Below are 26326 nucleotides of genomic sequence, written 5' to 3'. Positions count from 1 at the left end.
CCCAAGTTCTCTTATATATGGCGATTAGATTTGAACATGGATCTGTATAAATCCATACTTCAAATTTAGTACTTCAAACATCAAACTCTGTCATGCTATTCAGTAAGACATACTTGGGGGCTTTAATGGGTGTACAGTTGTTTGTACTCTCTCCCCACATACAGTAAGAGTTCCTGACAAGATACTGGTTAGGGCTTGGCTTTGCTGTGCAATGCAAAGATGGCATTGCTGTGCAATGAGCCCATCTTGTCTCTTCTCCATTTTCATTGACTGTGTCTATAGCTTACTTTACTGTTCTGGTTATTCTTTTCCTTTTTCACCCCAAGTCCTTGTCATTTCTATCTGATTTCAGCTACCATGTCTGCAGTTGGCTGAATTATTTAGTTTTTAAAAATCTCATCTCCCCTTTGTTCCTAACACACCCTGGCTTTTGTGCAGAAAAGCCGGCTATGTATAGCTCTTGCCCAGCAATCAGACACTCCTTTCCTACGTGAGAGAACTAATGGATTGGCCCCAGTAGGTTGATTACCTGGCTTTCCCTTCTTTTGCTCTATTTAATCACTGTGTACTGCTCCTGGCTCTTGGTTGATGGAAAGAGATGCTTTTCCACTTCCATTTCTTGACTTGACTTTAGGTTTAGAGTGATGGTTCTGTTGGCACTGAAAGGGAAAGTGATTTACTTCATAGGTGTTAAGAAAATTCTAAGGAAACTTGTAAGGAAAACTTTGCCTGATTTCTAAGACTTTAAATTAAATACTTTCCCAATTTTTTTTAGGAGTAGACAGAATATGAGTAGTAAGTATTTGGATAAAGTAAATACAGCTTTCATCATAGCCTTTAAATTTTACAGACTAAATACTGTTTGCTTGTTGGGGGGTGTATTGACTTTTTAAGTCATGTTGATGATTTCTCTCTCAGTTAATCATTTTTGCTTGTTAGCAGTGAGGTCAGAATGATTTATATAACTTAAATATAGTAGTTTAAAACATTTAAGAGCCTGTATTAAACTTATATTAAATATCTATTTAAAAGTTGTTTTACAAGTAGTGATTTATAACCTGGCAATTTCAAGACCTGTTTGTCCTTCCCCAAGTACATGTATATGGAATTATCTGTTTTATTACTTATCATCATACATTTTTTTTCTTAAAAAATACACCCTCTTATCATTTGTATTCTCCTTGAGGTAATGTTTCTCATACCTCTCTTTTTTGTAATGCTTTATGCTTTTAATGCTTTAGAATTTGTAGTATACAGAAGTTATTAGTTGGGTGATAGCAGAATATGTCAATTGTTTCTGCCACTGTTCTTTAAATAATATTCTGAAGTTCTTATGGTAGCATACTATCTACTTAGAATTTGGTAGCCATTACTTTAACCTTGATGATTTATTATCTCTGAAGAAATAGCAAAACTTAAGTACCTTGATTTAAAATATTAAATACATACTTTTGAAAAATCAGAGCAATAAGAATAGACTTTCTATGTTTTGACAAATACGAACCATTTAGTTTCATGAAGTAAATTTTTAAGTTGAAACTTTAGAACAGAAAATTGAGCTCCCAATTTGGGAAAAAATAGGTAGTAGAAATTATTTTGTCTTAAAACCATGTTAAATTAGAGCAAATATAAATTATAGGTAAATAAGTGGGTTGATTATTATAAAGAAAAGAAAATGTATAGGTTTGTCTGGAGAACAAAATATTAACTGTTATTGAAAGTGTTCTCATTTGTGACAGCTCCAGAAGAATAGGTAACTTGTTTTTTTTTTCTTTTTTACTTGAATGATCTTTGGCATAGTTTTGAGTATAAGTTATGGTCTCAAATGTTTAAAACAGAGTTTTGATCTAATCTACATTTTGCTCATTAAAAGTTTTACCTTGCTTTTCCACCACTGACAAATGATTTCTTGTCAGTGGCAAGTGCTCTTCAGACCAAGTTGTTCATGTATTATGTTTTTAGAAACATCATCAGCATTTCATTTGAAACATAGATTTTTCTCCAAAGGATTTTATAAAAGCAAGTCTCACATTCTACCTTTATTAAAAAGCTTTTCTGTTTTGTTTTATTTTTTTACTGTCCTATTTATTTGCTTAAACTAGTCTTGAATGATTAGTCTCTCAATGGGGTAGATGATATTATTATGTGTTCATAATTTACTTTGACCTTGCTATTTTCTGGGATGCTTAAGATTTTCTGTGTTGCTTGTTGGTAGACTTTATTTTGTTAGCTCTGGATTGATATCACAGCTTTTCTGATCATCTGCATGGATGAGAATTAGAAATATAGGCAACAAATAATAGATGAGCTATCAGGTGGAAATTATGTTAGGACTGCTGCATATTGAAGAAATTTTCAGAATTTCAGTATTGAAAAAATTTGAGTTCTACTGCCATCTGTTTGATTTATTTAAGTTTGTGGGTAAGCTGTTACCTAGCATATTTTAAATACCAGGTGTTTGACCTAGTCACATATGCTTGCCTTAAAAGTAGTGTATATCTAGTATAGCATAGATACTAATATGTTTATTCAAGAGAAGAAATGATTGGTAGCATAGTTTCAGCTAACAACATAACAGAAACCCCAAATAACAACAGCTTAAACATGATAGATGTTTATTTCTGTCTCATATAAAAATGTGGGTCTTGGCAGTCCAAAACCATTAAGTGCCCAGGGATCTGGGCTTTTTCTAACTCACTGTGCCGCCGTTCCTAGGGTGTGGCCCTCATCCTTGTGGCTATGGATTGACTAGTTTTTGACAGAGAAGCTTGGGGATGATAATCAGTATGTCCATTAATCACTTGTTTTTTAAATTTATATTGGACTTCCAAATTTAAACAAAGCTGCCTTTACTGGTTATAATTTGGGGAAAACACTAGACTGTTCAATGACTAGAAAGTATTTAATGCCACCTTGTACTCTGTGAGGCATGTCAGCCATCTTGTCAGGGACTGTGACAAGCTCATGCTGTATTGCCATAGTCTAGGAAAGGGTTATGTAGCCATATGGAGAGTGGACCTAATTAGTTCCACATCAAGGTCCAAAGAGATCCTTAACCTTTTTGGGACTTTCCAGTGTTTCTGAACAGCTGGATTCTGGTTATGAAGTTAAAAATAGAATTGGAGATGTAAATAGTGGCCAAGTTACGAAAAACCATTTTGCTGTTCTTAGAAGTTTGAACTTTTTACAGAAGATTGTTAAACTACAGAGGGTTAGTAAAGATAATGTCATTTTAGAAAGACAGTTTTAGATATAGTGGGGGCTAGTGGATTAGAGGGGTAAGACTAGAGGAAAAAGTGCCAGTAAGAAGACTTACTTTTTTTCAGTCCAGGCCATGGATTATGAGGATGTCCACTTAGTAAGGCAGAGTCTATAAAACCTTCAGGCAGCGGGATGTTGGGGGAGGGAAGAAGAGAGAGAAGGCCTGTGACTCCCAAGGTTTGTAATTGATATTCTTAGTTACAAACAAAATCAAACAACCTATAAAGATCTTTTATCTCCTGTATGTAGTATTTCAAATTTGCATAACCTGCTTATTCTTTAGATAGCTCTGAGACTCAATTCATATTGGGGGAACAACTGGCCCACATGTTTTGGTTTATTTTAGTTTTTGCACATTTTGTGGGAAAATTATTCTTTGAAGAATAATTTTATAGGCTAGGAGACCTTGTAAGCTTCGTTATAAAGCTGATTTAATTTACTTTCCACTACATATCATTAAAACATTGAACTTGTATTCTAAAATATTATGTCTTTATTGTGGACTTAGTTGAGTTTTCTTATTATAAGCAGACTCTAATTTAAAATCATTTAAAATTTTCTTTGAACATTTTTCTAGTAATTGGTTTAGATTATGGAGTACTTGGCAAGTTTAACTGCTGGCATCTTTGTCTCTCCTGGTGTTTCAGTACTTTTCCCTGCAGGAGAAAAATGCACCCTTTTTCAGATTCTCAATTGCCTGTAGGATTCTTAACTACTTTTCGTTAGATAGTTATTGAGCTCCTAGAACATGCTAAGCACTGATCTAAAACTGGAGAAAGGCAAATCAGACCCCTTCTCCTCCCTTATTTACTTAAGAGTCATTCTAAGTATAATTCTAGAAAAAGGAGTCTTATAAGCCTTAAATGTGGACTTGGCTTACATACTATCTTGGTAACTAATATAAAATAAACTCTATTCCTAAAAGTCCTTGTAACACAGACATTTCTTTCACACTGTACTTGCATAACCAGATCTGTACATAATGTAGTTATTTAGGGGGCATGCTCTGCCTTGTAGATTGCTTTGGGTTGTAACCACTTACTGATCAGGAACCAGAACTGAAAAAGAAAAGGAAGGACTTCCTGTTTCTGGTTCTGCATGCAAGGAGCTTGGAAGTCACCACTATAGTGTGACAAGTAAAAAGCTGAACAGACTGAAAAAATCCACAGTTCTTGGATCCATAATAGAGGGGAAGACACTGTCGTATGAGACTGGAGAGTCAGATAGGTGAATATAGGGAGACAAGGCTTCCTGGAGCATAGACTCCTGAGCAGAAACTAGTGTGGGAACCAGTGCCTGAGTAGGAAAACCTGAACAATAATTGATGAATTTCAGGAGGTTCTGTGTAGATGAATCTGAGACTTAAAATCTCCAAGGAGATCAAATCATAAGGGACCCCTATCATAGATTGAGATTTAGCTCCAGAAACTAGACCAGGTTCTCACAGTAAATACTGGAGAAAAATCCTCTTGGGCTTCTGGCAAGGACAAGGAAAAAGGAACCATTTTGAAGTACATCAGGGCACTCTGTTGTTCTTAACAAGGCCTGTTCTCAGGGGAAACTAGTTAACCAGAGCCTTACTGACTGGCATATTAGTAGAGTTTAACTAATTTGGCAAAGGGAAATAACCAACTGTAGCTGACTCTAGTCATGCTGCCCCACCCAAGGGAGGATTAAAAAAAAATCAACCCTGAGGAACATTTTCGAAGTTCACAGACCAGAGGCACAGGGTCACTGAAGTTTGAGTCCTAATAATAGGACTATAAAATGCTTCCTTTCTTTTGACTGAAGGCCTGTTTCCCTTATTCCTTTTATCTAGTTTATGATGTCATACTCCAGATACCAAGAAAACATTACAAGTAATACTAAAAGGCAAAAAAACACAATTTGAAGAGCACAGTAAGTTTCAGGACCAGCCATGGCAGTGATGTTGGAATTATCAGACCAGGGATTTAAAACAACTGTGATTGTTTTATATGCTAACAGCTCTAATGGATAAAGAACAACATACAAGAACAGATGAAAAGTGTAAGCAGAAGATAGAAATCTACTAAAGAACCAAAAAGAAATGCTAGAGATCAAAACCACTGTAATATAAATGAAGAATATCTTTGTTGGGCTTATTAGATGACTGGACATGGCTGAGGAAATAATCTCTGAGCTAGAATATATATCAATAGAAACCCCTAAAACTGAAAAGGAAATAGAACAAAGACAAATAAAATGGAACAATGTATCCAAGGATTGTGGAGAAACTACAACAGATATAATATACACACAATGGTGATACAAGAGGAAAAGGACCAGAAGAACTACTTGACACAGTAATGATTGAAAATATCCCCAAATTAACGTCAGACACCAAATCACAGATTTTGGAACCTCAGATAACACCAAATAGGATAAATATGAAAAAAGTAAAAACTGTACTAGGCATATAATTTTCAAATTACAGAAAATCAAAGAAAGAGCAAAATCTTGGGCCCTGGCTGGGTTGCTCAGTTGGTTAGACAGTCGTCCCAATACACCAAGGTTGTGAGTTCAATCCCCAGTCAGGACACATACAAGAATTAACCAGTAAATGTATAAATATGTGGAACAACAAATTGATGATCCTGTCTCTCTTTCTCTCTCCCTTTCTCTCTCTAAAATTAATAAATAAAACTTAAAGAAAAATGAAAAACTTTGAAAGAAGCCAGAAGGATAAAATGCCTTACTTATAGAGAAAGATAAGAATTATATTCAGCTTTCCAGAAACCCAGCAAGCAAGAGAGTGAGTGGTGAAATATTGAAGTGCTGAGAACATAAAACCACCAACCGAGAATTCTGTACCCTGTGAAATTGTCCTTCAAAAGTGAAGGAGATATCAAAATTCTCTCAGATAAACAAAAATTGAGGGAATTTATTTCTAGTAGATCTGCTGTGCAAGAAATACGAAAATAAGTTTTTTGAAGAGAAGGAAAATTTTATGTAGGTCAGAAACTCAAATCTACATAAAAAAGTAAATGAAGGTAAAATAAAAGTTTGTTGTTCTTTCTTGATGTAACAGATAGAAATTTGTTCAAAATACTAACAGCAACAGTATATTGTGTTATGTGTGTCTATCTTGTGTGTTTATGTTTATTTTTAGTGAAATAAATGACAGCAATGTTTTAAGGGTGGGAGGAAGTAATTAGGATTATATTATTTGGTTATTAGAAATTATTTACACTACTTATGAGGTGATGTATTATTTGGACATGGATAAATTATAAATGTATATTGCAAACTAGGCCAGTCACTAAAAAAAGTAAAAAAAATGTAACCAACATGCTAAAAAAAAGGAGAGAAAATGGAATGATATAAAATAATTAAAACCACAAAAATGGCAGAAAAAGAGTGGAAGACAAAAGTAAAAGCAAAGAACAAGGGCAACAAATAGAGAACAGTAATGAATATGGTAATATAAAATAAACTATATCAATAATTACCTTAATATTGGTGGTCTAACTGCCCCGATGAAAAGTCAGAGTGTGTCAAAAAACATGGCCCAATTATATGTGGTCTATAAGAAACCCACTTTAAATATAAAGATACATGTAGATTAAAAGTAAATGGATGGAGGAAAATATACTATGCTAACACTAATTTAAAAAAGCAGGGGTAGTTATATTAATTTCAGATAAAATGGTCTGCAGACTAAGAAAAAAATTATCACAGATAATGAAGGACATTGCATAATGATAAAAGGGGTCAGTTCTCCAAGAATATGTGGAAACTCTTAACATGTATGCACCTAACAATGGAGAATCACACTATGTGAACCAAAAACTAATAGAACTGTAAGGAGAAATAGATGAATTCCACTGTCATAGTTGGAGACTTCCACTCTAAGAATTGGGCAGATTTCAGGCAGAAAGTCTGTTAAAGGCATAGTTAAGCTCTACAGCAACATCAGTCAACTGGATTTAGTCGACATCTATAGACTGACTCATTCAGCAACAACAACATATACATTTCTGTCAAGCTCACTGTGAGTATTCACCAAGATAGAACACATTCTGAGCTATAAAACCTACCTTAAACAATTTGAAAGAACAGGAATCATGCAGTGTTGCTTCTAGTACACAATAAAGTTAAACTAGAAAGAAATACAAGAAGATCACTGGAAAATCCCAAGGTGTATGGAAATTAAAGAGCACACTTTTAAGTAGCACATGGGTCAAAGAAGAAATTTCAAAAGAAATTTAAAAATATTTTGAACTAAAGAAAAGTGAAAGCCCAACTTTTAAATTTGTGGGATAGGGTGAAAGCAGTGCTCAGTGGGACATTTACAGTATTGAATGAATACATTAATAAAGAAGAAAGCTTGAAAATTAATAATCTAAATTTTCAGTGTAGGAAATGAGAAAAAGAACACATTAAAGTCAACGAAATAGAAAAAAAGCAATAATAAGAATAAGAAATCAAATACATTAAAAATGGGAAATCAGTAGATAAAATCAGTGAAACCAAAAGTTAGTTTTTTGGAAAAAGTCAGTAACATAAGCCTCTGCCAGACCAACTAAGAAAAAAAAAGACGCAAATTCCTAATATTCCTAATATGAGAGAGGAAATACTACCAATCCCATGGAAATGGAAAGCATAGAAAAGAAAAACTGTGAACACTATGAATAGTGCTATGAACAAATTAGCCTAGAGGAAATGGACTGATGCCTTGAAAGGAACAGTCTGCCTCTTCAGATTATCTGTATCTTCCTGTGTGAATTTTGGTGGATTGTGGATATGGCAAATTGATCTTAAAGTTAATGTGGAGAGGCAAAAGATACAGCAGTCAACAGAACATTCAAGGCAGAGAACAAAGTTGGAGGAATAACTCTACCTGACTTCTTGAAGACCAACTACAAAGCTACAGTAATAAAGATAGTGTGCTATTAGTGAAAGAATAACTACATAGACAAATGGAATAAAATATAAAGCCCAGACATAGACCCCCATAAACACAGTCAGCTGATCTTCAACAAATACAATTTTATTGCAAAGGCAGTATAATGGAGCAAAGATATTTTCCTCAATAAATGGCGCTAGAAACACCAGGCACTAAAAAATAGAACATATAGAATTAAAAAAAATACAATAATAGGTTGGTCACTACTTTCCCTAGGCAAAGATTTTAAAGTATTGTGGAGACAGTTTGGAATTTAAATATAAGGGGCCCCCCCAAAATCCAGAATTATTTTCTGGAGGGTGGGCTCCTTGTAGTACAAGCTTCCCCTGCTAGGTGACTGTTCTAAAAACCCATCCACATCAGTGGACCACCTGGTGGTGTAGTGAGAGGCTGTGTTTTTTGTAGTGAGAGGCTTCAGTGAATTTTTTTGAAGACACTTTCATTATGTTTGTCTGTTTCATGATGGTGATTTATAAGAGCACCCGCCCACACTGTCCTGAGTGTTCAGCAGTTTTTGACCCAAAATGGCATGGCCCCCGTGCCTCACCTTCCCTTTTCTCCCCATTTCTCCAGAGTGACTCCCCCTATCCTGGATGAAAAAAGCCAAAGGAAAATGTTTTGCTGATGTAGAAGAGGTGAAATTAAAAAATGGCAGAAGCACTAAAAGACATCAAAATCAATGAGTTCAAACTGTTTTGAGCAGTGAATAGGAAGAGTATCTGTTTTCTGCACCTTCTAGGCTTTTATTGGAGGTTAGGCAGCCAGCCTTACAGTAGAAGGAGAATAGGATCTGAGTCCTGGCCAGTCCGTTTGCTCACTTTGCACCTGAGCAAGTTATTGAAGTTTTCCCAGGTTATATTCTCTCCCTGTAAATGGCAATAACATCTGCCTCGCAGAGATACTGTCAAGATGGAGGGTAATAACATGAATATAACTGTAATCATGTTTTCATGATGACGTGTAGTAAAGTGTGGAATGCGGCAGCCATTCTGTGTTCTCAGTCCCAGGTACTTGGTGTTAGCACTTCCCTCCCACAGGGGTCACAGAGAATTCAGAGGCAGCCTTAGGTGAATCTTGGGAATGTTTTCATTGACTACATGTTGCCATTTAACATCAAAAGAGGAGATAACATTTTACACGCCAAGTTCAAAGAATTCGATTTCCCCCAATGGTCCTCTTTCTGGAATATAGTATCTATTTCAGTTGAGCCTTGTTTTGGTTCTGTCTGATATTTTAACAATCCATACACCATAGCAAACATACTGTTGAGTTGGCCAAAAAGTTTGTTTAGTTTTTTTCTATATGTATTTTTCTTTTTCACCAATAACTTTACTGATTTTGATGTTTTGACTATGTCTGCTCTCTCTCATGTGGTGTATAACATTGGTTGTTCTCAATTAATGTCCCAGTTTGAACTTCAACTGGTACCTGACCTTAAAGCATCGTCCAGTGAGAAATCTCCAGCATGAAACTGCAAACCACTTTTGACACATTTAGTCAGTCACAGCACCGTCTCCATACACTGCACAAATCTTTTTTTGTGTTTCAGTTTATTTTTACCTTTCTTGAAATAATAAAGAATAATATGCCAGCTGTCCATTTTTAATATTTAAATGGCTACATATTCACCAATTTTGAAAAGTTTATTTTTTAATGCACACTGATAGGACAGATGTCACGATACAGTTTAACAAAGTTGTTTCAAATGAAGTTAAAGACAACTAAATGCTACTAGAGCCATTTTATGGAAAAATAAAAAAGAACTTTTTGGCCAACCCGGTATTTTCAAGAAAGCCCAAGGAAGAAATTTGATTCTTCTTTCTATGAGTCCCATCTGGACTTTTCTTTTGTTAGATTTTTGACATTTTATGACATGTAATACCTCAAGTCATGATCTTGACTTTCAAGTTCTTGGTTGAACACTTTACATCTATATGTGACCTTCTCCTTTGCCTTAACCCTAAATTGCATAATCCTTAGTTAGGAGACAGAGGAAAGGAGGCCCTGGTTTCTGTACGCCAGGCACTAAGGTCATGAAGAAGTGAATGCCTCAGTGGCATTGTATGCAGTAAAAGAGTGAGATTATACTAGAGCATATTATTCATAATAAATACCTCTGACCAGGAAAACAAAGGAGCAGAGACTGGTGGGGAAGAAGGCAGGTTTGGGTACGTTTTTAATTCTCTGTCAGAACCTCACCTTCACTCTACTTTAGTATCCTTCTGCTTTGACTCTATGGCTCTTTTGTGAAGAAATCAGTCATCTCTTCCCCTCCTCCAAGTGTTCACTGTTGTTCCTGAAATATTAGTTAAATCTGGTGTGGAAATGAACCGTCCTTTATGTCTCTGAAAGGAATGGAGCAGATGTGACCCTCTGTGTGTGTTAGTGACCAAATCCACAAGGACCCTTTCTGATGACTTAGCAGTCATAGTGCTGAGCTCTGGGAGGTTTGGCCATTTTCTTACACCAGTTGTCTTGGAAACACATTTAGAATATGGTCCTTGACATTGGTCCTTTACTGAAGGAATCACAGGCAATTGTAATTGAAGGATGACATGTGTCTTTGAGTATACTTTTAAAATGTTTTCTAAGATCACTCTTGTATGGGAGAAGAATTATTTTCCCTCTACCCTTCTGAGTTCTAAGCTGAGACACCTGTTAACAGAAGACAGATTAACAAGAGAAAACACTTATTAAAATGTACGCCTCTTGTGCACATGGGAGATATCAGGAATAAAATAAGTAACTCAAAGAGGTAGATTTAGAATTTAAGCTTAAAGTACATCTTAATAGGGGAAAGGGGAGGGGCAGACAGAATGAATGATTTTTAGGAAACGTGGGTGGGAGGTGGTTTGTGACAACGTTTGTCTTGGTGGGGTGGACTTCAGTCTCTTGTGATGAGAGTCAGTGCTCTCTGCTTGATGGAACTGCTGAGGAGAGGTTATGAGAGTTGAGTCCTTTGTAGAGGATGTGTTTTTAGGCAGATACAGGGAATTCATAGAAAGCCTGTGCCTGCGTTTGCTGTTTTTCAAGTGCCTACAACATAAAACTGTCATTATGCCAAGTGGCAGTGTGGGATTGGCAGGTTCTGCTACCCTTTACTTTAGGTATCCACCAGTCAAAACTGGAATATTTGAAGGCCCTCTTGAAATGAAGCATATCTAATTTCAGCTTAATTCCTTAGATATATGTAGAAAAATATGTGAGATCTGGAAATTTTGTAATAAATATTATATTCCACCCATCCCCCAAACCAGAACAAATAAACCTATGCAGTCACAAATATTTCCTAGTTGCAGGCTTCCGTGGAGTGGTGGCATTGATAGTGACCATAAACTCCTGCTCTTTTTCTGTCTACTAAAATTCATAGGATAAGCCCTGGCTGGTGTGGCTCAGTGGCTTGAGTGCTGGCCTGTAGACCAAAGGGTCGCTGGCTCAATTCTCAGTCTAGGGTACATGCCTGGGTTGTGAGCCAAGTCCCCAGTGGGGGATGCAAGAGGCAACCACACACTGATGTTTCTCTCCCTCTCTTTCTCCCTTCTTTCTCCTCTCTAAAAGTAAGTAAATAAAAATCTTTTAAAAATAAAATAAATTTATAGGATGGCTTTCCTTTTGGCCTTTACATAAATTAGAACTATTTGTTTATTCTTGGTTGAAAATTAAGATCTCTGTTGTCTAAATCATGTCAGGGTAGTTAACAAAATAATATATTACATGCTTTAACATGACACCCACAATTAATAAGTCAGTAATAAGAACTTTCCTGTAAGGATTTTAGAAAGACTATAAACCGTTTTCATGTTATACAAAGTTTCATTTAGCCTCACAGTATTTTAAATTACTGTTCACCTTTGTACACCTTCTGGGGGTGGGTGCCTGACACCTCACTTACTCTAGTTCACAGAACTGTTTCCTATTCCAATCTTATTTCACACCTGTGATAACTTTGGGCCGATATCAGAGGGGAGAACAAGGCAGTAAAACAGCTTAGACCAGCGCTTTGCCCTTATTCTGTACCTCTGTGGAGCAAGGCATGATCACATTTGCTGGTAGATGCTGGTGGCACTGAAAGGTTGTTCCCTGACAGTACTCAGACCAGGGGAGGCTGAAAAACCAGTTGAAGAGAGTGAGGGATGACGTGGACCCCATTGTACCTTCTGCTCGTCCCCGGGCCAGTGACGTCCCACACAGTGCCTGTCTGTCAGCCCTCGTGTTAACGTATGAAGTACCTTCATCCCACAGCTCCGGAGCCAGTGAGGTGGTGGAGCTGGAAGGCAAACCCCAGGTCTCCATGCTAATACTCACGCTTTTTTTCTTATGATAGAGGGAAACTTTTAGATATTCTTATACTTATTAGATAGTTCAAAAACAAAAGTTTGGGCAAGTCATTCACAGAAAATCAGGTAAAGATTGTTTTCTGTCCTGGAATTAACAGTGATATCTGTATGTAATTTAGAGCAAGAGATACACATATTGTGAATGCATATTCAATTTATTTTCTCCAGGAGAACATCATGACCTGTCTGTTAAATGGGAATAGTGTGTCTCCGCTCTGTGATTGCTCTGTGGATTCAGTACAGCCATCTCTGAAGGTTTAGACTGGGCCAGGGCAGAGTCAGTGCTCCCTAACTCGAAGCTCTTACCAAGTCCTGTGATTCTTGATGTTATTTTTGGTGGGTGGTTTTCATGTGCTTTTGCGTTCAGCCCCAGATACACATACTTGTATTCTCTAACATCAGGGAGTGTGTTTTTAATGTATCAGTGCATTTATGTGGAATCATACTTAAAATTAATATTTAAACTTCTTGGATTGCAGAAGTGGCTGTAGCAGTAAACACGGTTTTTACCTATACAGTAAAGTAGGCTTTACCCGAGAAGTAATTGCATTGCCTTCTAGTCATATGCAGCATTACTTGGTTGTGTGTGCAATGACTTGCTTGTGTATTTTAAATAGAGGGTTTGAACTTCATACAGTATAGGTACTTTTGAAATTTGGAAAGGATTTGTTCACTAGGGCTAGTTTATTAATTTTGATATCTTAAAATATAAGACAATATATATTGTACTTTGAGCTTGAAAGAGATTCTTTGTCATTTAAATTCTAATTTACCTTGTTATTTCATTATTGTATTTTTTTAGGGAATATCTTGGTAAACAGCTCCAATCTGAGCAACCTCAGACTGCTGCTGCCCGAAGCTGAAGTGTGCCCTCCAGCCTTCCATTTCACCTGTGACACAACACCCGGAGTGTGAATCTCAGTAATTAAATGATTTTTCGTTTTGTTTGTAACTTTCTTCTGTTGTGTAGCTTTCCCACTGCTGATTTCTGGTAAAAGTGTTTGCCCATTAAATTGTATCAAAAGAGTAGGTGTTTTCTGTATCTAAGAAAATATTAGTTATATATATATTGCCTGTATTTCTATATTTATTGTTCTCTGGAAATTAATATAGTTATTAAAAGATTCTCACTCCAAATACGGTTCTCTTTTTACTCATTTTGTACTTAGACTTTAACAAAAATTACATATTGTCCCAATCAGATTGAGAGAATGGTTGCAAAGTAGTGAATGGCAAATACAAGGGGGTCCCCACAAAAACAGAATTATCTTGGAGGGTAGACCCCTTATACAGACTTCCCCCACTAGGTGAGTGTTCTAGGAACCCATCTGTATCAGTGTACCAGCTGGTGGTGGTGTGAGAGGCTGTGTTTAGCTTCAGCAAATATTTTTGAAGACTCTTGCAGTGCGTTTGCCCATTACATGAGGGGTGATTTACAAGCACACCTGCGCACATCATGCTGAGTGTTCAGCAGTTTTTGACCAAAAACAACATGACCCTCATGCTCCACCTTCCCTTTTCACCCAGTCTGGGCCCAAGTGAATTTTTTTTGTTTCCCTAGATGAAAACAGTTCTCAAAGGGACATGTTTTGCTGATGTGGAAGAGGTGAGAAAAAAATGGCAAAAGCACTAAAAGGCATCAAAATCAATGAGTTCAAAAACTGTTTTGAGCAATGGAAAGAATGTCTCATTAGGTGTATTGCATCAGATGGAGAGTACTTTGAAGATGACCAATGTTTAAACACGTAAGAATAAATACAAATTTTCTTACAAATACCGCTTTTTTGGGTTCCTCCTTTGTAAATGTTTTGAGATGATATATGTCTGTATCTGTCCATCTGTCCATCCATCCCTCCATCCATTCACACATACACATTGCAGCAGTCCTCTGCTAATATTTAGAGAGCTTTTATTAGGCATTTTAAAGGAGCTAAACAGCCCAAATAAGGACCACAATGGTTACAAAATGTGTTACTCCACCTATAGAAACAATTTACATAGAATTTTTTCTATACTTTTTATGTATTCCTCTTTTAAAATCCTTTTGTGCCTCATTGACCACTAGTCTCAATTTGTCAGAAATAATTTCACCGAAAGTTGAAATATATTAGGAAAAACTTGATGCAGAATTTAGGTGTTGTTTTATTGGATTTGTTGTTGTTGAGGGCACAATGGGTTTTACAAAGGTTGACAGGAAACCCAACTAAAAAAACTAACTTCTAAAGTATCCATTAATCATTTATAATAAAATTAACCTTGAGCACATATGAACAGTAATTTGAAGGGCGGAAGAAACCTTTGGATTTTCAGCTTTTGAGGGCACATACATGTTCATGTTAAAGGGAGAATGAAATCCTATCTTTTTTAGAAAGCTCCTTTTTGGGGTCTGGTTGACCCTCTTTTTAAAAGATATGTGAGAAGAGCCTTGCCAGTGAAACTCATTCCCACACTTTAGACCTGGCCAGTTGCAGGTGTCAGATTTATAGACTATATCAGTGACAAAAACTCCTTTCTGTTTAGTCACATTAGAGTAATTGAGGTCAATTTTCTTTCTTTTTTTTTTTTTTAATTTAAGATTTTTTTTAGAAAGGAAGAAAGGGAGAGAAACATCAATGTATGGTTGCCTCTCGCACACCTCCCCGCAGCCTCGGGGACCTGGCCTACAGTCCAGCTACGTGCTCTGACTGGGAATCGAACCAGTGACCTATTGCTTTGCAGGCCAGCACTCAATTCACTGAGCCACACCAGCCAGGGCTCACTTCTCATATAATTAAGATTTAAGTGATTTTGTAACCTTTAGATGTCAAGTCTTGGAAAGCACAGAACCAAGTTTTGATGCTTTTAGCTTATTTTTTATAATTGTTTAAAAGGTTTTCTGTTCTCATTCTTTGCCTTTGAAAGTAGAAAATATTTGAGACTAAATTTTGGAACCACAGTTAGTAGGTGTCAAATTTGAACCTTGTGATGAAATCACTTTTCAGTTTGAAATGTCTCTCTTGTTTTGCTGTACAAAATGTTCTGTTCTGCTTGAGAGATGAGGCTCCTTTAACTCTCTGAACAAGTTTCCAATGAAAAAGTCAGTTGGAAAGAAGAATGAGCTGCAAATAATGTTACTGCAAATATGCAATTTATGCATATTTGACACCAAGTTCATATTCTTTTTCAGTTTTTAAAAGGGAAAGTGTTGAGTCCTCTTCAAAAAATGAAAGTGGAAGAACCACTCTATGAGTGGCTCAAAAGTCTTTACCTTCTAGTAACTATCAATGCTTTTGTCTTTTCCCGTCAAAGAAGAAAGGAAATACCAGGATACTTGGTTGAAAGGACCAGAATACAAAGATTACCAAATCACAAGGTAACATGGGTAGAAATAAAATATTTTCAACTATGGCACAAAGCTTTCAGGGAGAAAGAAAATGGAATTATACTCTTGTAAGGTTTTTACATATATGTGAAGTGGGATGACCACATGAAGTAGAGTGATAAATGCACGATGCATATTTAATTCCCTAGAGCAGCCATGAAAACAATAAGAGGTACAGCTAAAGAGCCATTAATGAAGGTAAAATGGAATACTAAAAGTACTTACTTAACCCAAAAGAGAACAAGAGAAGAGGAACAAAGAAGAGAGGAGACAGGAAATAAATAGCAGGAAAATAGACAACCCAACAGTAGCAGTAACTACACTCATGGGAGTCTAGACTCCCACCGTTATTCATCCAGAATTTTGACTGTTCAGTGTTGCCACCCCCAGGAAACCATTGCTTCCAATTCCCAAGATTTAGGGAGAAGGGGTGTTCTAGAGTGCTGTAGTCAGGTTTGATTAATGAAGAATGGAATAAACTTGTTTGGGAAAAAACAGACTTTTGTCACTTGCAAATTCAAGGTTCAGGGTAATTTGGAAAGAATAAATTTTGCAGAGTCACAGTAGGAAGAGTTCAAAACCCTTCCTTGCCACCAACGGAGGTTTGTTCCCTTGTTATTCCATCTGTTTACATGTCCACTTGTCTATCCATTCTCGCATCTTCCATCTGAATCATTGTTTTGAGGTTCTTTTTATTGTTATTGAGACCTAAGTGCTTCCAAGATATTGAAGTGATTGTGAAGAGGACTTGTTGGCCTCTGTTCTCCTCAAGTTTAATAGAAGATGGAATTTCTGACGTAATTCCTGAATACAGAGCTTTGTCCCTTGCCTCACCAGATACGCTGTGGCAATGACTTCCAGCTCCCTCTCTCCAGAAGTTCTTCACTCCCATCCAACAAAGGAGCCCTGGCTTCTAAGTGGCTACTCCTGTCATGCTGTCCCAAGTGACTAATGCTGACAGTAACTGATCCCAGGGACCTAGGAATGGCAATTCATTCAGGAATATCAGTGAGTCTCTGTAGTGCAATAGACTCAGGTATTGATTTATTTTGATACAATATTAATTGTTATTTTGATACAGAAAAGTAGCAAGAATAATATAAAGGGCTCCCATATGTCTCTTAAAGTTCATGCTGGGTTGATTATGGATACTTTAAAATCTACTGTAATATTTGCTCTTGGCACATGATTTTTTCCCCAAAGCACTGTCTAGGTGTTTTTTTTTTGTTTTTTTTTTGCTAGTTTATTGTTCTAGATGAAGTTTGAATTATTTAAGTTTCCATTGAGATTTTGATATAATTTGTTTTAATCTATACATTAATTTGAGAAGGCTCTTATATACTAATTTTCCCCTCTGAAAAATAGATTCTCCCTTTAGTCAATGTGTCTAAAATTACAGTAGCTTCAACATATAGATCCCAGAAATTTTGTTAAAAGTTTTTTCTACTAGTTCTTATACTTTTGTTGTTGTGAAAAGGATTTTTTCTCATTATATGTTAACAGTCTTTCAGCCTTACATATTTTCTCGGTATATAATCCCATAACCTACAACTAATGACAACTTTGTTTCCTTTCCAAGAGCTGCGTGTGTCCTTTCCGTTCCACATCAGTCATGGAGAGATCTAGGTTAAATATAAGCTCTGCCTCATGCTATCAGATATCATCAAGTTTCCTTAGGCTCCAGCTTATTTATAAAATAGAAATGATAGTATCTGCTTCATGGAGTTGTTAGGGTTAAAGGATAGTGTGCTTGAGTCATTATTAATAACTTAAAATGTTCCTTATTAGTTATTGCATAGGTCTGGACTCCCAGGACAATGCTACTTAATCTTGTACACTTTGTGGGTCTTAATCCTAAAGGTGATGCCCTCAGTGTTATGACCTTGTGCAAGATTCATCTATTGGTCTTAGACATTTACCATGTTAGGGTGAAAGCTAAGATATCCTTGTAGTTCTGGAACAAATGAATCATATTTGATCATGGTGTACTATTCTTTTAATATGCAAATAAATTCCATTCATATTTACAAATAGTCAATGCGTTATTTAGTTTATTAGCTTTTCCTCTCAGCTTTGGCCACCTGACACTATAACTTTATGTCCTCATCCAAGTCTTTTTTTTTTTTTATTTTTTATTTTTTTTATTGATTATGCCATTACATTTGCTCTATTCCCCCCTCCTTTCCCCTCCACCCTGCATACCCCTCCCCCACCATTTCCCCCTTTAGTTCATGAACATGTGTCTCAAATTCTTTAGATTCTGTGTTTCCCCTACTATTCTTACCCTCCCCCCTATCTATTTTCTATCTACTGTCTATACTACTTATTTTCTGTACCTTCTCCCCCCTTCTCCTCCTCCCACTCCCCTGTTGCTAACCCTCCATGAGATCTTCATTTCTATGGTTCTGCTCCTGATCTAGCTATCCTCTTAGTTTGCTTTTGTTTTAGGTGTGGTTCTTAATAACTGTGAGTTTGCTGTCCTTTCACTGTTCATCTTTTTTATCTTCTTTTTCTTAGGTAAGTCCCTTTAACATTTCATATAGTAAGGGCTTGGTGATGATGAACTCCTTGAATTTGGTCTTATCTGAGAAGCACTTTATCTGTCCTTCCATTCTAAATGAAAGTTTTGCTGGGTAGAGCAATCTTGGTTGTAGATCTTTGGTTTTCATGACTTGGAATACCTCTTTCCAGCCTCTTCTTGCCTGTAAGGTCTCTTTTGAGAAATCAGCTGACAGTCTGATGGGAACTCCTTTGTAGGTGACTGTCCCCTTAGCTCTTGCTGCTTCTAGGATTCTCTCCTTCATTTTAATCTTGGCTAATGTAATTATGATGTGCCTTGGTGTGTTCCTTCTTGGGTCCAACTTCTTTGGGACTCTCTGAGCTTCCTGGATTTCCTGGAAGTCTATTTCCTTTGCCATCTTGGGGAAATTCTCCTTTATTATTTGTTCAAATAATTTTTCAACTGGTGGTTGTGCCTTTCCCCCTTCTGGTACCCCTATAATTCGGATGTTGGAACGTTTAAAGATGTCCTGGAGGTTCCTAAGCTTCTCCTCATTTTTCTGAATTCTTATTTCTTCATTCTTTTCTGTTTGATCATTTTTTTCTTCCGTCTGGTCCTCTCCCTTGATTTGAATCCCAATTTTCTTTCCATTACTATTGGTATCTTTTGTATCAGCATTCATTTCAATTAATTTAGCTTCCATATGTTTCTCTAATTTGTGACTAAAATCCACCAGTTCTGTAAGGATCTTTATAACCAGTGTTTTGAACTGTGCATCTGAAAGACTGGCTATTTCTTCATCACTTAGGTCTATCGGTTCTGGGGCTCTGAGTTGCCCTAGAGCCATTTTTGGTCTGTTCGTGCTGTTAAGTGAGCGGAGCGAAGCCTTAGTTGTTTACCAGGACAGGGCCACCCAGGTCGCTGGTTTGTGACGCTGTGTGTGGGGGCGGGGTCAGAGAGGGAGCAATGGCGTTCCTCTCCGCTAGCCCAGCGCATCCAGTCACTCAAACGCCTCGGGCTTGCTTATCCGATCCTAATTGTACGAGCCTGCTGCACCGCGCGGGTTTCTCTTCTCACTGGTTTCTCCGCACGTAAATGCGCGCGACAGACCGAGCCACCGCGCCTCTTTCCTGTGCGCTCAGGCAGCCAGCTCGCTGGCGATCAGTGCTCTCGGTTGCCTGCATGCACCGCGCACCGTCCTGGGAATTTTTTCTTGCTAACCTGCTCCGCTGCTGGCCTCGATCCTCGTACCGGTCCAGCCGAGTATCTAGTTGTCCTTTGGACTCCGTATTGTTGATTTTCCGTGTGGCTTGGTTGTGACTGCTGTTAAAAATAGTTGTTCTTAGATTTGGTTGTGCACAGAGGTGAGGTGGAACCTCCACCTACTTCTCCATCTTGGCGGAAGTCTCTCTCATCCAAGTCTTTGATGAAAATGTTGACTAGACCATGACCAGGTTTAGGAATAAAGGAACCCCAAATTTCAATTAGAACCTCAGTTGACTTCCACAGTTGACTTCTCCCTACTGTACAGATCATTAATTGACAGCCCATAGTGAACACACTTGACACTTTGGGGTTGTTTGAACAACTTTGGCCTGCAAAGTATTTCCTGTTGAGTAATGAAGTCCAATCATACATATACTTTATAGAAATGTGTCCTTGAAGATACTGTTGGCTGCGAGCACCAGAAAACTTGACACAAACTAGCTTAAAATCAATGCCTCAGTCCTATGAGAGAAGTCCAGGGGGATGGTGTACTGGGCACCCTCACTTTGCCTTTGCTGTGCACCTGTTCACCATGGGTCTTGGTCCCCAGGCATCACACCAGACTCTCCATGTGCTCGTTTTTCCAGCCAACATCCTCTCACTTCTTACGGCCAAAAGCAATGCACAGCCAATGGAGGGTTAATTGGGATGACCTTGCTTGCTTTATAACCACAACCTTTCCTTGAACAAAAGGAGAAGTGAGAAGTTGGATGCAGACACGGGGCTAGCACTGGTGTCCACTGTACCATGATCAGATAAAGCAGGACTCCAGCTTGTGGGATGTCAGAAAGAGTGATCTACATAGCACCCTTGGAGGAAAGGAAGTCAGAGCCCTTGTTAGGGTTCTGCTCATAGGCCTGGAATTTTAATTTATCACCAGATAAATCACCAGACAAACAAATCACCAGAACAAACACTACTTAAAGAGAATGATAATGGCATTCATCTATTCTTCCTCATCAAGGCTATGTTGTCAGTAATTCAGACAAAATTGTTATTTCGTATTCATCTCTATTATCATTACTTTGTACTGTATTTATTACTGTATTTTCAATGGCTCTAGCCAAATACTGTACTGTATTTATTAAATGTGCACTGTACTTATCTTGGGTGAACAGGTCCACAGGATTTCAAGTGTGGAATCTCTGCCTGGTGCTCTGGGCTTTCCTAAAGGTACTCTCCACCACAAATTTCTCTGTCAGGAAGAGTTGTCTGAGAACCAGTGGTTAAGAAAGTAAAGTGCTGAGTGTGCAAAATGACCCTAAAATGGGAGTAGATCTATCCATATATAAAGCTTATCCCAAAAATGAATGCAGCCATCCAAGCCTGGTCTCTGCAACATTGAGTCCCTTCCTCTGGATAGGCAGAACCTGAGGTGGCAGCCACAGAGGCAATGCTGCTGGCGCTGGTCCCCTTTTGCAAACACATCTTATCACCATAGGCAGCACCAGAGAAGGGCGCTCCATGGATACAGGTTTGTGCAGAGCAGCTATGTATCCCTGAGGCTGAGGCTTGGCATTCGGCAATACCAGTCTGTACTGAGGGAAATTCATTCTCTGGCTGTTGGGGGAGGAACTCAGAGGTCCATTTCAAGCTAGGTGAATATAATCCACAAACGTTAAGATGTTTTGGTGGATTCGGCTCTTAACATATCTCCTCCTCCTGCTGCCTTGAATATCATTCTCAGATGTTTGTCTTGTCACTGTGAGCACAAGCACCCTGGTGACATGGTCCAGGGCTGGGATGGCACATGCGTAGGGGACGGAGCGATTGCAGGTGGGGGCAACCTGTTCAGATAAACCACAGTCCTTCAAAAGGCATTCTCATGCAATGTCAACGTTGGAACCATACTTATATATAAAACCTCCTTTTTCAAAATATTTTAATAAAAGTTTTTTCAAGAGGAAGATATCTACAGTTTCAAATTATGCAGCTACTATGCAGTTTTTATTGGCACATTTTAATTTTGAGAGTAAGAAATGTCTCCTAAGCCCTTGCTTATCTTGTTTTTTCCTACCAAGTTGCTGCTAAATATAAATGACTATCAAGGAATGAATATTTATCATACGCTAAGCACCATGCTGAGATCAAACAGGAAAAAATCAAACAGGCTAAAACTTACTTCCTAATACCCATAAACTTAAATGTTGTCATGTTTAATCTCACAAAATACCAGGTACGTACATAGCTTTTTCCTAAAATAAATTACTTCATTTCTTAGTAAAATGAATATCTTGGTGCCTTGCTTAGAGTTTGAGGGAGGTGTTAAAACTGGCACCTACAGTGGAGCTGGGGGCTGCCCACCCCGCAAGGTCTGGATAAGCCTGGGGTTGCTCTGCTTTTGCCGACAACCTGTGAATAAAGTGGGTGTGGAGTATGCCGACAGCTGATTTACTGGGGCCATTTCTCTGTCCTGTACTTTTTTGACATTTGAGCCTGGAGACAGCGTCAGCAGTAGCTTCCTAAAATGGGAAAACTTCAAAAACCCTCCCATCTCACTGTGCCAAAGACCAGGTGGCGAATAAAGAAACTCAGAAAGCACATTTGCTTCTTGTAAGAAATGTTTCTTGTAGGAAAACTGCCCCCTCCTACCTTAGGAGGCAGGGAGAAGAAGTGATACGTGGAAAGTTAAAAATCTCCAAAAAAGCAGTGGTAAGTGTAGAATAAAGGCACATACCAAACAGCTCTTTACAGTTGGAGGCATCTTTTCAGGGGGAGAGATTAGCTTGGCTTCAGAAATAAAGTGATGGGTTTTTTTTTTCTGTGTATGCAATATAATCATTGCTCTCCTCCATTAAGTATGATACACACCAGTTTCGGGTTGGCTTTGTGTCAATACTTGGGTGATGGTGAGGCCCCTTGAACTTCTTGCTCAGTGCTGAATTTTCTGCAGCTCTCTGACCATATACATACATCTGTTGCCTACTTATTCCTCTCTCTGGAACATTCCTGGGCTCCAAGTGCCTGCTCCCCCCTGAGTTTTATAGTATTGAAGTAGTTGCCTGCCAAACTGTAAGCTTCTGAGAATTTTTTTAAAAAGATATTTATCTTTAGAGAGGAAGGGAAGGAGAGAAGGAGAGAAACATCAATGTATGGTTGCCTCTCATGAGTCCTCAGCTGGGAACTGGCCCGCAACCCAGGCATGTGCCCTGACTGGGGATCGAACCGTGATCGTGTGGTTCTCAGGCCCGTGCTCAATCCACTGAGCTACACTAGCCAGGGCGCTTCTGAGACTTTTGACTGTGCAGGTCACATTAGACCCCTGTGAGCCACTGCTCCTCCTTGATGGATGTCATAGGTCCAAGGATGGTGCAGAAAAAGTCTGTCTGTGCTGCTCAGAGCCCAGAACAGAACACTCCCCCAGGGGCATTTTGGGGAGTGGTATCAATTTAATGACAGTCATTTTGGAGGCTTGGGGAAAGAAACAAGGAAGAATAAAAGGGCAACAGAAATGAAATTTCAAATCGAGAAGATTGGATTCAGAGACTTTCAAAAGAGGTCTGCATGGCAGAGGAACTGAAGGCACTGGGCATTGTGCAGTGTTCTGGACGTCAGTGAATTTCGTTCAGGAGAAGGTATTACCTGCAAGAATAGTTCTACAGCCCATGGAAGTGCTAGCACATGCTCAACACATGGTAGGTGTTCACATTTTCATGAATACAATTTTAATTTTCTCCCTACCTCTCTTTCTTGAAAACTTAAATCTTACCATCCAAAATTTTGTCAGGCACAGTCTTTTTAGGAACTTAGCTCGGATATTGGCAGGGGGTTTAATGTTGTGTGTGTGTGTTTGTGTGAGTGTGTTCTGACTATACCCAAACTCCTCCAGGCAGGACTTGTTCTAGAAGCTGCTTCCCACTGGTCCATGGGAAGTCCTGCCCTCTTGTTGACCAAATCAGTCTGCCTTTCTGATGAGTTGATATGTTTTTAGGAAGCATTTGTATGACACTCGTTGGGAGAGGACTCAGTAGGAGAAACAGGAGTTGTCGCATGTGTAAAGCAGGAGGCGGTTAGTAGGATCTGAAAGTAGAGTCAGATGTGATACGAAGGAGAGGAGGGACTTGGATTAATGTCGTGTTCAGCATTTATAACAGAAGAGACATATCTGTGGATTTAGGAAAGTAGGTCCAATGCATTCAGTGTCAATGACTGTGCTGCCACCTTGATTTTGGACATCCAGGAGTTAGTTTTGAATCTTTGGGAACCTCTCTGGGCTGCGCCATTTCTTTCCTTTTAGCTTTTTCTTCATCTACAAATAGTCCCAACATCTGTGTGTCTTTGTATTTTAATAGTAGAGGCTGGTCTGAAGTTTTCTCCTTATTCTCAGGAAGCAGTCTGGGAACTGCAACAGTAACAATAACATCAACCAAACCAAAAACAGACAACAAACGAACACAATAACAAGCCATTGCAGGCAAAACATGTGTATTTGCTCATGGAACCAACTTTCCTTTTTTGGGGGAGAGGGGGAAATAGAAGTTATAAATTCCTTTTCAAATCACTTGAGTATGCCAGGTTTTTGTTGTTACTTTATAATTTGGCATATAATCATATGTAGTTTTCATTAATAAAAAGTTCATCACAAGGCATTATTAAATGTATTGACTGCCAAGCAGATAGGAATGGCTTACCGTCTAGCACGTTACATCTGAATTTGCCGCATTATGATGACAGAGCATTTGTGTGAGCTGTATATTAGGGCCTTGCTCTATATTCTTTGTGTTAAGTATTAAAATAGGCTTTTGCATATACTTCTGGTTTGTGAAGAGGCTACTGCTGAGACTATGTTGTCTTTAATTACACTGAACTGTGGGCTGCCTTAAATGCAAGTCAGGGTGACTCACATATCACTGCAGGTAGTTCGTTGCCTGGGACCCTTCCTGTTAATAAGGAGGTATCGTGTTCCCACCAGCTCAAATCTCAGCATCTGCCTTTTTTCTTCTCTCTTCATTTTTGTCTCAGTAAACCTCAATCTCATGTAATCTCTCAGAAAATAACAGTTTTAACATTTTTACTAAAGTGCAAGAATGAGAAAACAATTCCTCAGGAACCCTCAGGATTTAAATGTCTAGGTTTGGCTCACAGCAGGCCAATTATCATAACATCACTAGCATCTGCTACAAATAAAGATGTATTCTGAAGGTCTACGACATTGTCACAAAGCTTAAACCCAACTCTATTCTGAAGTTGTTAGATGCTCTGGAAGCAAGGAGAGCACATATGGACCGCAAATTCATGGCTTTTTGGAAGGAAGTGGTGATGTGGAAAAGCCACAGATTGAAGAATATCAAAGATCATTGATCAGGGCTTTATAAAAAGCAGGCTCATTCTCTGATGAGACCTTTAGAAAACCATAGCTGTGTATCTGGCTCACCTTCCCGACACAACACCAGTGTTGGTAGTGACTGAAAGAAGTGCCTCATTGACCAACAAAATGAAAAACAACTCCACCTCCACACTTTCTTTGTTCTATCCATTTTTCTAGATCCCACATCTTTGACTTTTTCTCTCTGTTAAGATCTGCCTACTGTGATGAGTTACAACACTTGTGGACACTTGGCTATTCTCATGGGTGGGGGATGGCATAATCTTACCTGTTAGGATATTGTGAACCTTTATATTATGGGAAATTACCTGTATGCAGAGGAAAATAATCTATCTGCAAACAGTGTTTAAATATCCATTTCTGGAATCCTAGCAGGAGGTATAGAAATGTATTCTAAAATATCAGAAATCCATATTAGAATTTAGGGATATCAGTAGATGTTAACCTAACTTGCGAAGCCTGACAGACCCAGAGCTTTGAACATGGAAATTAGCACCTTCCTTTCCTTGCAGAGGTAGACATTATTCTCACACCATGACACATGAAAGACTGCTCCTCCAGCCCCCTCTCTGAAGAGACAAAGTGAAATGAGCTGAAGGGTAGTGATAAATGTCACTTCTAGGCTGAGGTTGTAGAAAGCCCATGGTGGCTTCTCTAGCCTCTTTTTCCTTACCTTGGCTACCAAGAAGGCCACATATTCCAGCCTTTAGAAATGAGAGATAAAAATGGGGGTCTGGAAGGGGACAGCAACTGTTAGTGAGATTACAGTGTTCATGAAAAGAGGCTGTCCCATAGGGCATGTGAGAGGCTTCGCTTCCCTAAAGCCAGGTTAAATAAGACTCCAAAGTTTGTGGTGCTGGGAGGAGGGAATACTTCCATTTGTATGTTCCCCGAACTGCTGCACTGGCTGATCTGTCCTTTTGCTGATGGGTGTGGGAAAGGGTTTGGTGAGAAATGGGATGATAATTTGGCCAAGTAGAAAGAGGAGCAAGACTCTCTCAGGGTAAGGGAGTTGGGGCCAGGGAGGCAGGTGTGATAGCAGCTGCAGGTTTGCTGGAGATCACCTGAGTGTGGAAGAAGTAGAGAGAATTTTTGTGTGATGCCACCAGGTGGGGTCAGCTGAAAGACCTAAGATCAAATCTTGCAAGAGACTGGGTTCACCTGTTTGTGGGTCTGGTTAGGGGGACCATCCTCATCAATTTTACAGACAATGAATGAATTTCGGGCAATTAAAATCAATAAAAACACAGCAGTTGTCTCACTCTCACCGTGTTCTTGCTTATATAACGGATTAGCAGCTGTAACTAACCCAGCACATGCAACATGAACAGAACAATGTAGGAAAATA

General features: G+C 38.4%; 1 protein-coding gene across 3 annotated transcripts in view; it reads left to right on the top strand.

The window, feature by feature from the left end:
• Positions 1-14255, top strand: part of ATP6V1H (ATPase H+ transporting V1 subunit H) — a 138412-nt gene extending 124157 nt beyond the window's left edge. For 2 of the 3 annotated variants that reach the window (XM_053661017.1, XM_053661016.1), the window contains exon 14: positions 13328-14254. In XM_053661017.1, coding sequence (XP_053516992.1) covers positions 13328-13388 — 61 coding nt within the window. In that variant the 3' untranslated portion in view covers positions 13389-14254. Of the gene's footprint in view, positions 1-13327 lie in introns of all 3 variants that reach the window. The other variant, XM_053661018.1, reaches the window with a different exon arrangement.
• Positions 14256-26326: the final 12071 nt, after the last annotated feature.

Source organism: Artibeus jamaicensis, unplaced genomic scaffold (assembly GCF_021234435.1).
Source record: "Artibeus jamaicensis isolate MK-2021 breed Jamaican fruit bat unplaced genomic scaffold, CSHL_Jam_final scaffold_916, whole genome shotgun sequence".
Taxonomy (NCBI): Eukaryota; Metazoa; Chordata; class Mammalia; order Chiroptera; family Phyllostomidae; genus Artibeus; species Artibeus jamaicensis.
Note: the sequence above shows the minus strand (reverse complement) of the source record. Positions and strands in the feature narration are given on the sequence as shown.